At 32.8% G+C, this 15,549-nt stretch overlaps 1 protein-coding gene across 1 annotated transcript; it reads left to right on the top strand.

Annotated features, from left to right (window-relative positions):
* The first annotated feature begins 837 nt into the window (after positions 1–837).
* On the top strand, positions 838–9,948 carry LOC127712632 (fatty acid-binding protein, heart-like). The gene is made up of 4 exons (XM_052219193.1): positions 838–1,062; positions 3,699–3,871; positions 6,709–6,810; positions 9,749–9,948. The coding sequence occupies exons 1-4, from the start codon at positions 996–998 to the stop codon at positions 9,797–9,799; spliced, it is 393 nt and encodes a 130-aa protein (XP_052075153.1). The 5' UTR covers positions 838–995; the 3' UTR covers positions 9,800–9,948.
* Positions 9,949–15,549: the final 5,601 nt, after the last annotated feature.

Here is a 15,549-nt window from a genome sequence, read left to right as displayed (position 1 = left end):
TTTGAGTCAAATCGGTGAACATGAACTTGACAGCTAATGCCCCTTTAAGCATACTATACTTGAGAAGAGTGCGAACGAACGATTGGGCGGAAAGAAGAATAATACATGTTATTCAATAATACGTCTGTCTTTAACGGGAACATATATTAAACTATCAAAAACGAAAACACATATGTTACCGAAATTACCTTTGTCAGATATGGTCGGCCCAAGAGTTTGGAAATTCACAACAGTAAAACAGATAAATAGGTAACGAAAGTGCTATAACATATAAGGCCGGTATCGAGCGGCAATACATGAAGTACACAATGGCATGTTCACAAAACTGAATTTGTGGCAAAATGAATGCAAACTCCTATTAAAACCGATAGACTAAGTGTAATCCTGGCCCATCACATTATCCGTGGTCAAAGTAAGTAAATAAAGACAAATATATATCAGATTTTTTTTCGAATTTAATTTTAATATGAAAGTTTAATTTATTTTGATAAAATAAAAATAAATATCGGTGTTCAATCATTTTTTTTCTTAAATGGCATAACACAGTATTAATTAAAACTAAGTGCAGAATGTCGCTTTCAAATTTGAACGTGTGTACAAAAAAGTAGTATGTCCTCGTTTTTAGGATACGTGTAAATATTATATGAATGTGATTTATGATACTGCATTATTAATGATTAATTATGAAAATTGATATTAAGATGCGGTTGCTTCAGGGAAAACATGCACTTCTATCTCAATTATAGTAATGTGTATCGTGAATAAGAGCGTGTAAAAATATGCAATATATACCAATATAACTATCGGTTATAGGGGATAGTTCAATATCATCAGTCAACAAACTGACGTTCAAAGGCTGCACAAAGATTAGCCAAAAAGTCACGTGAATTATAATATTAGCTAATCGAATTGTGTTATTAATCATAGCAATTGCCGGTAACTTGAATTGCAGCACGTTAGGATCGTAGTGTGGTAGATATTAAGGACTGGACAAAATGGCTTTGGTAGGAACATGGAAATATGTGTCTGCAGACAAACTTGAGGAATATATGCAGGCAACTGGTAAGTAGAATATGAATCAAAATGGAAATTACTTACATTTTTTATATATTTTGATATTTACATTTTCATATATTGACATTAGTCATCTAACAACAATTTAACGTACAAGTAGCTCAGGACAAGTAAGTGCATAAGATTTGTGTTTTCCGTTTCCTATGATTATACTGACAGGAAAATAAAAACAATAACCAATCTATTACATGACCTTACATATACATTTACATAGTTCACTATATATATATATATGTGTGTATATGAAATATGCACATAGCTTGTCATACTTAAAACTTCACTGTATATAGTGTCTTGTCTATCATAGTGGCTTGTCTTTCAAATAGAGTAAACCTTGTACTGTAAAAAAATAAAGATATCGGTGCACAGCTAAATCTCTGAAGTAGTTGTACATGCATGCCATAAAATATTCTCTTCGTGTTCAACCCGGCAAAGACGTGGATGTTGTACTTTGTGCTTCCATGCACCTTCTTCATATGACAGGAAAAGTATTAAATGAGGGTTTAGATGGGGGTTTACAGAATAGAGAATAATGGGCAAAAAATATAAAGAATAAAGAAAAAATGACAAAAAAAACTAAAGAATAGAGAATAATGAGGTGTTAAAATGTAAAGAATTGAGAATAATGGGCACAAAGTATAAAGAATAGAGAAAAATGGCCTAAAAATAAAAAAATACAGAACTGAAGGACCCCCTATCCAGACCCTCTTTAGAGGCGGATTAAGAGGGGGGTCAAGAGTGCCACCCCCCCCCCCCTTTTGTGGGAAAAATTTAGTTGATTATATAGGGAATCACTGAAGCATGACTGGAGCGTGTCCCCTCTTAGGCAGTCAGTGAGCCCCCCTTATGAAAATTTCTGGATCCGGCACTGCTCTTATATATACATGTATATAAGATCCGCGTTTTCAAACTTCTGTGTATTTGATTTCTAGCAGAAAAGAGATAGATGGTCACTTAATCTATAATAATTGTTCTAACTAAAAAATAACTACATTTAAGCTCAGTACTTGTCCCAAGTTTCTTTAATTTTAAATCATTATAGATTTTAACGTTAATTTGAGATAATGTCAATTCTTTATAAAAGATTTTTTTAAATGTTCAGGACTAGAAAAAATAAAGAATAAATCGATTCGTTAGGGCTTAAAATTGAGTCGGTCAGGATGAGGGCGAGAAATTTGTACTGCTCTTTGAAAAGCAGGGTATATTTGAGAATGAACATTTTTTGTCTTTTCCCAAGGTCAGCTATCAACCCTTTAAATATATAAATCAAGAGTTCGGTCACGTGCAGATACCGTGGTAAACTCCAAACACGAGGCATCAGAGTTAAGGGTATTTTTCAGAGCGGTTGTACTCCGCATACAAGTACTCCGAACAGCCAAACTGAACCCATGCACCTTAGCAAATGCCCTCCTATCGAATAGAAGTCCAGTTAGTTATATTTTTCTTTACCACAGTCAACCCTTGAGGGTGTTTTAAATAGAATCAAAACGGTTAAAGTCGGGTTGTTATAAAATTGGTTGATTTCTGTTTTCTCAGTGTGTTTTGAAACAGATTGAAAGAGTACATCAAATATCCCAAGTACACGTGTATTTAAAATTTACTTTTGATGTTCCTAGTCCAGTTAGAAGACAGAAATATTCTAATCGAACCTCGTTTTCAACCCAAAATAACCTAAGTACGACCTTGTTATCTGAATTTGACTAATTTGTACTTATTCGGATTAATCAGATAAGTGCTGCAGTTTTATCTCCGATGACTAACTCTCCTGATAAAATATTGATAGATATATCCGCTGTGTGTCTTGAGAGTACGTGAAGTCAAGTACCGGGTACAACCGCATGTATCAAATAGTATAAAGTCACCTGGTTGTACTAAATTTGATTGACACCCAATTTATACTTTGAACTCATTTCAGTTTGTCTTGCATCCCAAATAGAAGTCCTGATTTCTATATCCTTCCAGTTGATTTCCGACAATATATGTATTTTCTTCGGCTGTGAGCCAAATGAGCTCAAATGCGCCCCAAGCAGAAACACACGTTATATCATTTCCCTTTATAATTGTGTTTTTAGAAATGAAAAAAACCACACTTTTACTTCATTTTTATAGTGTTAAGAGCTTTTGGTGCACTTTGAATAATGACATAAAAGGCACAGATCATCAAACTAATAGTATCCTAATCTGTTTTAAAAATCTATCGATGGTATTTATTTTTAGCTATAGTTAATGCTTAGCCACAAATCCAGACCCACAACAAATATGGAACAAAACAGCAAAAGAGTCACAATTGTATTTTGTCCCCATCGGAAACAAATCACCCGATGAAATGTCCAATTCCCACAACGTACAAAATAAACACCAAGCAAAAATTTAATAGCTCCAATTGTTCGTTCACACCGAATTACTTGTTCCAAGATATTACAAAATCTTGGCATTTTGAAAATGACCAGAACTGTATTTTTTGTATATATAAAATGCATATGGTATTTATAAAACCACGAACAAAGAATCGAGCAGCAGTATGGATTGGTAGATCTTTAAAATCAATTTGCCAAAACCAAACTTTTGAGGACAAAAAAAATGAATAAAAAATAGATTTGAAATGACTGCAATTTTATTTAAAGGTGTACCAGAAAATCTACGTGAGGTTGCTAGGAAGAACCAACCAACTATGGAAATTTCACAGAATGGCGATAATTGGAGTATAAAGACTATAGTAGGAGACAAAATTAAAGACAGTACTTTTACAATAGGACAGGAATTTCAATCTACTTCCCTTATTGGCCAACCCTTAAAGGTACGTTGATTATACTAATTCATACCTGGTTCTTTCCCAAAACCTATCGCTTATCAAATTGTCAATACTTTACGAGAATACTAGAGAACGTCCGGTTTTGATGACTTGCAAATATTAATTGTCAAGATTACATTTAACTCGTTTCAAAAAATAAATTTGTGAATTGTTTTTGTCAATTTTTTTAGTGAGGGGAGGGGGGCGATTTTATTTTTTTTTTTCAACTGTTTTCGAACAAAAACTGTTCTAACTTCTAGAATCTTTTATATATTGCGTACAGTTATTTCTCTTCCTTGGTGTTCATCGAAACTTCATGAATTGTGTGACAACCTGTACATGTTCATATGCAAAATCAGGCGTATTTTATAACATGCCTTGTGTACTGCAGTTTATTGGTATAAAAAATGATCGTTGCAAAAAGCCAATGACCTTAGAAATACATGTACAAGTTTAATAGACACACTGAGATAAAAGTACATTTTACAAGCTCCGTGTGTGACTTTTCATATGATACACCGATAAGGTATGGTGAATGGCGTGTAAACCACAAGGTGTAAACATGACAGCGTCAGTTTTGTTAACTTTAAAACTGTCAAAACAACAAAAAATTGTGGTTCGTTTCATTTCAACGACCTTTAATTTTTCAGAATAATATTACGTACTTTTACAAATAAAATAGTTTCCTATAAATTGAGATTTTTTCTACATCTAGAATATGTTGGTCCTCAAGAGGCTATCAACGATTTGACTGATTAATTGATGTATAAGATCAATTATTATGATTGGTTTATTTATTTGTAACAAATAAGATACTTGATTATAATTTTTTGCACATTTGATAAATTATTCCAAATAACATTTTTATCTGTTCGCAAAGTACTCTATTCAAGAACATCAATCAACCATTTTATCTGTTCATGAAAACCCATCAACCTATTTGTTGGTTCGTATACACCAATTAATCTTTTCTCGGTTTAACGTTTTTTATATATTGTATTATGCATTCCACGAGAAAATAAGTGAAAAAAAATACTTCAAAATTTCTGTGCTAAGGTTAACAAAGTCAATGTTCTATAAACAATGACTAGTTTTAAAAGGGAAGTTCTTATTGGGGACTGTGGTAGCATTGAAATACAACAAAAGAGGCTATTTTTGACAATTTATGCCGCTTCTGGAATTTCGAGACCGAAGTGCTTGAAAATCCAAAATCTAATATAACCGTTGACGAGTGGCTATAATCGAAAAGTATTGCAAAACCTGCTTGCAAAAACGAGCTACATTCCATAGTTTCAAATGATTTCCTTCGTTTTTAAACAGCTTTCAATTAAACAATACAATGCAGCATATTCATGTCAGTACTAACTTTCTGAGGTACTAGCAGTTCATGCCTTAGGGAACTAGCAGTCCATCAGGAGATGTACCCACCAAATGGTAGTACATTGTGTGTAATAATGATAAACTTAGACACATTTACTGCACCAGATGTGCATTTCGACAATTCGTGACTCTACAGCTTCTCAGCTGAAGGCAAATTGAATATCCAAAAGCTTATAGCAATGGAACATATGTTTAAGTTCAATTTCATGAAAATAAACGTTTTTACAACTGTTAAGATGTGTACACTGTTAGAATTCAAATGCGAAATATGCAGTTTACCATTGATGTCCCCTATCCGAAGTGAAGTTTTTAACATAATCTATATTATTTTTATAAACCATTTAAATATAAGGAAATAAATCTGTCATTTCCAATAATATCTGTGGGATTACAATGGATTTCTGTTCATTTGCCTTATTTCCAATGGATTTCTGTTCATTTTTCTTATTTACAATGGATTTCTGTTCATTTTTCTTATTTACAATGGATTTCTGTTCATTTTCCTTATTTCCAATGGATTTCTGTTCATTTTTCTTATTTACAATGGATTTCTGTTCATTTTCCTTATTCTTATTACAAAATGATCCGATTGTTTATCTTAAACTTGTTTCGATAGGCTAGATGACTTCAAATATAGTCGTTTTACCGGTTAGCAGCTGTTCTTGTGGTTTTTATTCCTGTCTCAAGGAAAATCTGTCTTTTTCGATAGCACTTGACAATATTTTATTTTACGGTTTAATAAAACACTATTGTTACAAAGGCACTCATCAAATAGATAGTACACTCTTAACTAAATAAAGACACAAAATGCTATCTAGATTACATAATATTATAATAGGTCTTCTTTATAATCTATAAAAAGACTTTGATAACAAATTAAAGTAAATATAACTTGAACGTCGTTATGACAGCACTCTAGCAACACAAGTGGACCAAAAATAGACGTTCTATTTTAATCCAGAGACATAAATAGTACTATTATATGTGTCTCTGTTTAATCTCACCAAACTCTCAAAAGTAAAAAAAAATCATTTTTAATTGAAAAGTATGTTTAACTCACGAAATAAATTTAATTAATTACAACAATGTAAACCATACCATTATATGTATTGATTGACAAAAATTTTTTTTTAAAAATAAATAAAAAGACACTTTAGGTAGATGACCAAACATGGAGTATCCTGTCACCCCAGATGTGGGATTTTAAACTTTCCAGTCAAATCAAACTTGTGATAGTGATGTATTAACGGGATGTCTTATTGGTTTTTTTAGGATCAAACTGACTGCAATTGAATATGAACTAAAACAGTTTTAAATGTTGTGTAATTCTAAAGATAATGAAAAAAATTTCAACAATAACATTATGTGCGAGTACAATTATTATTTTCTATTATTTATTGACCACACTAGAGCAGTTGTTTCAATATACTAGTAGTGATATTTGTATATTTGTACTTTTCTAGTGCGTTGTAACAATGGATGGAGATAAAATGGTGGAAACACAAAAAGAGGGTGCAAATGAAGTTATTGTCACACGTTCAGTGTCCGGTGATGAACTAGTTTCAGTAAGTAGCTGTAATTCAATTTAACGTGCACCCTCCAATTGATCACTTTGTGATATAGAACCAGGAAAAGCGCGTCGAGAATACTTTTGGTAAACTTATACATATAGGCTGCATTTTGGTGCCTGTTATTTTACGGTTGGTATCTTTTCAAATATGGATCATATCTTATCAAAACTTAGCCAGTTATTACGTATGATCAAAAAGAAGGTTTCTTCAGCTCTTGGTTAGGATACTTCAGCTATAAATAAACTGCATGTTGGTTGGTTAGTTTTTTTCATAATGGTGAGTTATTCCTTCATCATCAAAGATGGGTGGCTAGTACCTCTTTGAAAGATTTTTTTTAATTTGGGAAGTAAAATCTAAATATAGATTATATGTAGTGTTATGGACAAATTGCTAAATACCTAATTTTCAATTTTTTATTTTCTTGAACTCCAGAAGGCACCGTTGACCGTAGATGGACTTCAGCTTTTCTATTTAGGTCCCTTTTGATCATATAGCACCTCTAGATTGAAGTATTTATACATCCTTGGGTTTCATTTTTCTATCGAGTTTTTTACCAAGGTAAATGAAGAGCTCGAGGGCGCTTCGAACTCCCATTATCACATTCGTTATATCGTGCTTTGATGGTCTTTTAAAACAGCAAAACTGACTGCAAGTGGTAAATTTGCTTCGCTCAAATATATCGGTAGCCCTGTTTTTTTCTATATACTTTGATTCAAATAATGACTTCTTTCGAATTAAGATCTTAAAATATTACAATTGTAATACTTTTTGCTTCATAGCTTCACTCATTCAATTTTTATATTCAATTAGTAGGATAACTCTAATAAACGAGAAGTGCTTACATCCACTTCATTGAACTTTGGTGGATAGTTGTCTCATTGGAAATCATACCACATCTCCTTATTTTTATAAGAACTATGTGCTAATATAAATTCAAGGTACTGGCTAGGAGGTCATCGCCTGACCATGCACTAAAACATTTGCAATCATTTCCGTCTGTCAGGTGCAGCGTTCCATACTAATCAGTAAATTGATCTCAGACTATCGTAAACACTCTCAAAGCAAAAGTATTTGTTTATACTGTATAGGAAACATTAACACATAGTTCTAGAAGATAATTAACATTGAACCTCAAATTGTTTAGAAATATGAACAGATAGTGCCATCAGTTTATTTACACTGAGGCAATGTAACTCGGGTTTGTTACACAATAACAGTGTTATCTACCATATGTTATACTTAGTTTCACAAACACTTCGAATGATTCTTTTGAAATTACATTTATTTTCAAATACATAATAAACCAACTCAGTCAAATATCTGATGATATATATGAGTTAAAGTCTGACAATTTGCAATCTATTGGCAAATAAGTATAACATACATACATAATACCAGCGATGGAAATTGCAGACACCTACAGGCCGTTTGTTTTCTCTTTTGAGTTGTTAAACATCTTAGCTTTCCATGGCCGTTTTAAGCTTACCATACCCCAATGAGGTTTGCTCATTGTTGAAGGTTGGTCGGTGACCTATAGTTGTTTATAACCTCGTCCTTTCGATCGTTTTTGAGATTGCCAATGAGACATTGGCAAACCATACCACATCTCCTTTTTGTTATAATGAAATACGTTAGCATAAGAATAACAGTCAGGTGATGCTAGATAAGGCTGATGATTTTTGGTATTGATCTTGTCTATGCAATACGAGTTTTCCTCCGGTTTTGGGGTGGGGTTCGTATTTGTTTAATCTGCAGTTTAATCATTGTTTAAGGAGCTTTTTTTTTTGCTGTCTTTCTTTTTAGTTCACCTTGCGAAAAGGACCATTTGACCTCTTTACGTCACTTGGCGTTTGTCTACTTTAAGTCTATAAACAGTATTTTATTCAAATAAATTTAATTGGATTGGGTAACAGGCAAAGCCTATGTAAGCCCTCTCCATAAAGATCTATTAATATTCCAAGTAACGAACTCCAATATTGATTAAGAAGCATTACCTCAAATCAAACTGTCTCCAGTCAGCTGTTAAATACTATTATAGTTTGTCTAGTTCTTCGTCGTCCGTTAACTTTTGAAATACTCTGCTCTCAAACTACTGGCCAATTGTTAGCTAATTCTATCAAAATTTATCCTTTGTGTATCTAGTTTACAACATATATCCGATGCTCCCGCCAACCAATCAACGTGCCCACTAAGATTTATAAAGCGCTTTCAGCTAAAATGCAAATATATTAACATCTTGTAAACCGATTTATATAAAGAAATCTGACAGTGGCATGCAGTAATGTTCAGGATATCAAGACCTGCCAAGTGTTCATTTTTACATATTGCAAATATAGAAAAATAGTAAAAAGCAAAAATGATCAGCAAGACAAAATCTACTAATAGGTCAAATGCTTGAAATCATCAGTCGACTCTATATAGGAGGGTATAATTGTCCTTGAATGATGATTTATATGTAGGTTTGTGTTTTTTTGTTTTATTTTTGTGTGAAAACTATAGCAGATAAGGAAAAACTGCAAAGAGCAAAGATGATATACCGAATACAATTTCTACACCTAAGTCAACATGACCGAAATCGTCAGTCGACTCCTTATAGAAGTCATCACCCTTGAATGATGATTTTTATGCGTTTTTTTTTTTAATTTTTTGCAAGAAACTATCGGGAAATTTGTATTACATTGTATCAATTGTATGCTAAAGTGAGGGTTGAGCGATACATACTTCTTCGAGCCTCTAGTTTTATCAGGCCATATTGTTATCTCTCTTCGAATTCTTTGGAGGAGGTATTTTGATTGCTTCCTTGGTACCTGTATCTTCTTCCCTCTTTTAGTAGTTTCGAAATTCACAATTTAACATAATTTTTTAGAACCACGTGTTTATTGAAACTGCCTTAATAACGATGGTTAACATGTCAAAATTCTTTATTTTTCAGACGATGTCATTTGGATCAGTAACTGCAACAGTTCGATTCAAGAAAGCATAAATGGTTTCTGACTACGCTCGAATTTGGCAAGCTTAAATTAAACCATGATGCAGTACCGGCTGTAAATTATTCTTGGATCAACGCATAAACTTTGTAATGAGTGCTTACATATTGTTTATTTTAAGATAAATGCATAATAACATCTTGTATACATGATTCCAGCCAAATTTCACACATACATAGTATCAATTAAATTAATTTTGGGCTAAATAGAAAAAGGCCACATCCGATGACAGCTTGCAAATATACTTACATCCACTTCATTTGAACTTTGCTGGATAGTTGTCTCATTGGCAATCATACGGGTACCACATCATTATTTCTATATTAAATATTGGTATACAACATAACAACCAAGAATCGTTTAAAATGGGATAATTTCAAGCCAAGTCTGTCCAATTTTTCATTCTTATCGAATGTAGTACGCCCTACATGGCGTGCAAAGAGTTCCGGAACATCCGGCAGTTTGTCCATTTTGTTGTTCATTATTTTTGATAGAGTGCCAAATTTTTGATTTCATGGATTCAATCGTGCATAGAAATCCTTGGATTTGCAGTTGTTGTAATAGAGAAATTATTTCGTCACATTACTCAAACAAAGTGAAAAAATGGAGTCGCGTTATTATTTTACATTTTAAAGAAGTAAAACTGGAGTTATCGCATCTTCGTATACTTAAGTCGAAATTAAAAAGTTTACAGTCGATCTTGGTTCCCATCCCGTGTTACCATTTGCTCTAAGAGTCGCTAACATAATACATGCATTAAAATATGACTGACTCAAGTTTCTTCCTGTCTCCCTCAAACAAGTTATATTTCTGTAAGATAATTTTCCAATATAGTTTATCCGAAGCAAGTGCTGTTTAACGAGCTTTAAAGAGCAAACAGTTTAGCTGTCAACTTAGTATTTTAAATTTCAATTTCGTTTCACTTTAAGTTTTGAAATTTGTTCAAATAAGAATCAGGGATTTCCTTTTTTTTTTTTCGTGTCTTTTCTTTTTCACGGGATCCATTAGTATTTTCGAGATAATTCATCTCTTTGACTAATATCTTTCTTCGCATCTTAGAAAGTAAACAAATTAAATTAAGCCAACCTTGTCTCAATCAGTGCAAACATTCTGACAAAACAAAATAAAATAATACTGTATTACTGAACATTATTTGTATAGTTCTAAGCATATCTTCGTTAATGAAAAAAGAAATATTTGCACTCTTTATAGCATAAACATTTCTCAAAGAAATCTCCGGACCGCCAGGCATGTTTTGAAATCAACGGCAATCCACCCTCCCTTAAAATGATGCAATATTCAATGGAATGATTAAAAATCTACAAAACAGCACTTTTTACTAATAAGAGATTAGTTTTTGGTTTTTAGTTTATTGGTTTTTAATCAAATTAATGAATATGATCAGACGTAATGGAGTTAATCAGTAATAGCTTTGATGGATCAGGCTGCCGATACGCCAGAAGGGGATATCTGTATACATTTATTACTGAATGTCGTGTCGTCTGACGCTTACATTGCAGAATTACTTTCATACGAATTTTCATATGAAGTATTAAAAAGAATTTCCATAGATCTGTGATTAGTAAGAATTTGGGGAAATGTTGGGTAAACATCAATGAGACGGCAACCAAACGAAGAAAATTTTAACAAATGCTGAATGTTATTTGATGATTTAATTTACGTTTCAAAATTATTTTCATACGAATTTTCTTTCGTATATTATGTGATGAATACGATATCAAAGAAATGGAGAGTATGCGCCAATGAGACAGCAACCCAACGACATATTATTCAACAATAGACGAGTGGCTATACAATGTGTCACACTAATCTAAAAATAGAATTATCATTCTTTACTTCAACATAAACTATTTAAAGTCACATCTCAACAGGAAATTCAACAACCACAAAGAAATGTCAACAGACCTTTCTTCTTAACTTTGACATTCACAACTGTTGGCTATCCACGATTCTGAGAAAATCTTTCTTGATATCTATACTTAATTTGGATATGAAGAAGTGTCGTTGCTTTTTAGTGGAGTTTAGGTTTTTTTCAATTGAATTGTTTGTTTTAAACTATAACAGATGACATGTAAGTATAAGAATAAGAAGATGTGGTATGATTGTCAATGAGACAAATATCCACAAGAGACCAAATGACACAGAAATGTACAACTAAAGGTCACCGTACGGCCTTCAATAATGAGTAAAACCCGTACCGCATAGTCAGCTATAAAGGCCCCGAAATGAGAAATGTAAAACAATGCAAACGAGAAAACTGACGGCCTGATTTATGTACAAAATAACGAACGAAAAACAAATATGATATACAGCAACAAACGACAACCACTGAATTACAGGCTCCTGACTTAGGACAGACACATACAGAATGTGGCGGGGTTAAACTAGTTTATATTTCAAATTATCTTAGAAAAAAGATAAGCCTGGATAACAATTTCGACTAAAATGTAAAATTTAAGGTCTGAAACGTTCTGTTAAAACCATTTTGGGAAAATATGAATTATATACCGAGAACAGAATTTATAAGAAGCCGATCGTGACTATGAAGAAAACATTGAAAGTAATGCGTCTGTACCAGGTCGGGCTATCATAGCCGTGTGTGGTTCGTTTTTGTTGGTCTTTGTTTTGTATGTCTTATTTTTCGAAGCAGCTGGGCGTTGGTGGTTGATGTGATCTGTTATAATGTGTGACAGTTTAAGAGATTCATTTTTATTTATAAGAGAAGTAAACAGTGCATTAGAGACTATACATAAGACGTGTAAAAATAGTATAATCGAGGACCTACATCGTTATTCCAAATCAAAATATGTTTACAATTTTTTTTTTAAAGTCATTATTTCAAAGGAATTTGTTTAAAATATGTCTAATCACTTAATTTATTGTTACTTGTAACTAAGGTGTAAAGATAAAAAAAACATAAATGTTGCAGATAAACTCTTTATTCATTCAGAAATATATTTTTAACTTTTCATGAAATGAAGAATACAGTCGGATTTCTACCTTCCTAAACAATTCGATTTTATTTTTCCTACCAAGGTATACAATTTTCAAGCGTCCAGTTAGAATTCGATGATACAAAACATATTTCTTGAGATGTGCAGATGAGACAACTATCCACCAAAACCCAGAGGACAAGGATGTTAGGTCACTGTGCGGTATCAACAATGTGCAAAACCCATACATATATAGTATACTTTAAAGTGCCCCGGGATAACAATATGTGAAACAAAACAAAAAAGACAAGCAAAAGAATGCGGTAAGCTAATAACATTAATCCCGTATAGTAATAACATCGAGCGGTACCAGTTTTACTGCACCAGTTGCACATTTCGACAATAGATATTTCTTTAGTGATGTTCTAGGACAAAATATTTGAAAATCTAAAAACTTAATACAAATTTTGAAGAGCTGATAAAACAGAAACGACCATAACAGGACAAGAATTCAGAGCTATGCAAGAGCGAAATACATTTCTTAATTTAAAATAATTTTTAAGATAAACTATACAGTTGCAATACTTTGATACGTATACAATGATCGGGTTAAAATACTGGTGAGTAATTGATTGATTGTTGGTTGCATAACGTCCATTTGCAAGTACTTCGTGCATGTTTAGGAAGAGAACAAATTGGCATTTAACACAATACACAATGTTCTACATGGATCGACCAGGATGAAGGACGGGAAATTTAAACAGTTACTAGAAAATGAAGATATTTTGAATATATGGGATATACTTGAATACATGGTGCATCGGTACTGAAATGGTTAAGAACAAACGTTTTGATTCTAATTCATCGTTAAATTATTATGAAACTCAGGTTCCAACTCCCTCTTGCAAAGTTGACCTTCGATTAATTTGTCTATTCGTTTTAGGTTCCATTTGGTCAAATAGCTTCAAACATTCTACGTATTTACATATCACTGGCTTTCGAATTTTTCGGCTTGAGCATTCATCATGACGGTAAATCCAGAAAAGCGCTTCGGACGAACGTAATTTAGAAAGTGTTCTTTTCCATCAAGTTGGTATCGGCAAATATTTTGCTTTGCATCAAGTCACCTAGGGATCGTCGTTGCAAGGTTTTTTTTAACACGAGACATTTAAATAAAGAAGTATGGATTAATAAGACAATAAACTTAAGATATTATACCGACCGACCACGAAAGGCTGTCATGCTTTTGAAAATATCATTTAAGAATTATTATAGGATACAAAACATTTGTTCTTTGCTTAATTACTTTCAAAACTGATGTCTTTACATGTAAACTTTATTATCGCGCACTTTTTAGAAGCAGCTGTACTTTATCACTCAACAATGTTTATCATGAATTGCGATGTAATTTCGTTTTGATAAGAGACATGATTTGTACAGGTGTATACAATTGTATAAAATCTGTTTACTTTGCTGACTTTGATAATTCATATGCATAAACATGTTTTTGTCTTGAATATGCATGTCATATTTGCCACTTATATCAAATCAAATTCTATCGATCAACAAGTCATGTTTATATGGTCAAACAAAGACATCAAAACACTTAACATTTACGGTAGCGTGTGCTTAAAATATCAAGATGTAGCTGACTTTTTGCTTGATAATTACTACATATGCATAGCTTGCCTTTTCTTATCAATAAGTTTATAAAACAGAACTATTTATAAGACTGCTCACTATCATCAGCATGACGAAAAACCTCTGCAATGACAGCTTTCAAGTCAAAGAGTTTTAGCTCTGTCAGAAGAATACCATTAGAGCTGTCTTAATTTTATATGCGACTTAAAATTATTCAAAAATCATACCAAATAGAAATAAAAACACCGGTTTTATATAGGAGGAAAAGCCATAACCATGTGGTCCAGTAGTTAACAGGTTTAATAATAAGAACTTGGAAGTTCTTAGATAAAATCGCGAACTCGAGTTTTACACGGCAATATAAATTATGATCAAAAGCGTGCACGTAATATTCTTTCTGAAAACTATATCGTCCTGCGACGCATGTGATATTTGCTTTAGACACCAGTCCATTATCAGCATCATGTTTCTACGTGAAATTCATTTACTCCAGAAATTAAATCGGTCTAATTGAAATTAGACTGAGAAAGAAGATTATGAGGATCATTAATATGCCACTCTAACCGAATGAAATATTTGGAAATACATGAGTTGTTGTTGTTAATATAAAATAAGGAGATGTTGTATGACTGCCAATGAGACAACTATCCAATAGAGTCCACATGAAGCAGATTTAAGCAACAATAGGCAACCGTACTCATTGTCAACATCTAAACATGTATATGCGACAACATATGTGAGAGTAACAACGTAATCAGGGCATTGTTCGTCCCTTGGCGTCGACTGAAGAAGTGCTAATCGATAAGATATACACATATGTCTTTGAAAGGAACATATGTGAGAGTAACAAAGTAATTAGTGCATTGTTCTGACATTGGCGTCAACTGAAGCAGTGCTAATCGATAAGATCTACACATATGTCTTTGAAAGGAACATATGTGAGAGTAACAAAGTAATCAGTGCATTGTTCGGCCCTTGGCGTCGACTGAAGCAGTGCTAATCGATAAGATCTACACACATGTCTTTGAAAGGAACATGTCTGAGAGTAACAAAGTAATCAGTGAATTGTTTGGCCCTTGGCGTCATCAGAAGCAGTGCTAATCGATAAGATCTACACATATGTCTTTGAAAGGAACATATGTGAGACTAAC

Source organism: Mytilus californianus, unplaced genomic scaffold (assembly GCF_021869535.1).
Source record: "Mytilus californianus isolate M0D057914Y unplaced genomic scaffold, xbMytCali1.0.p SCAF_8, whole genome shotgun sequence".
Lineage (NCBI taxonomy): Eukaryota > Metazoa > Mollusca > Bivalvia > Mytilida > Mytilidae > Mytilus > Mytilus californianus.
Note: the sequence above shows the minus strand (reverse complement) of the source record. Positions and strands in the feature narration are given on the sequence as shown.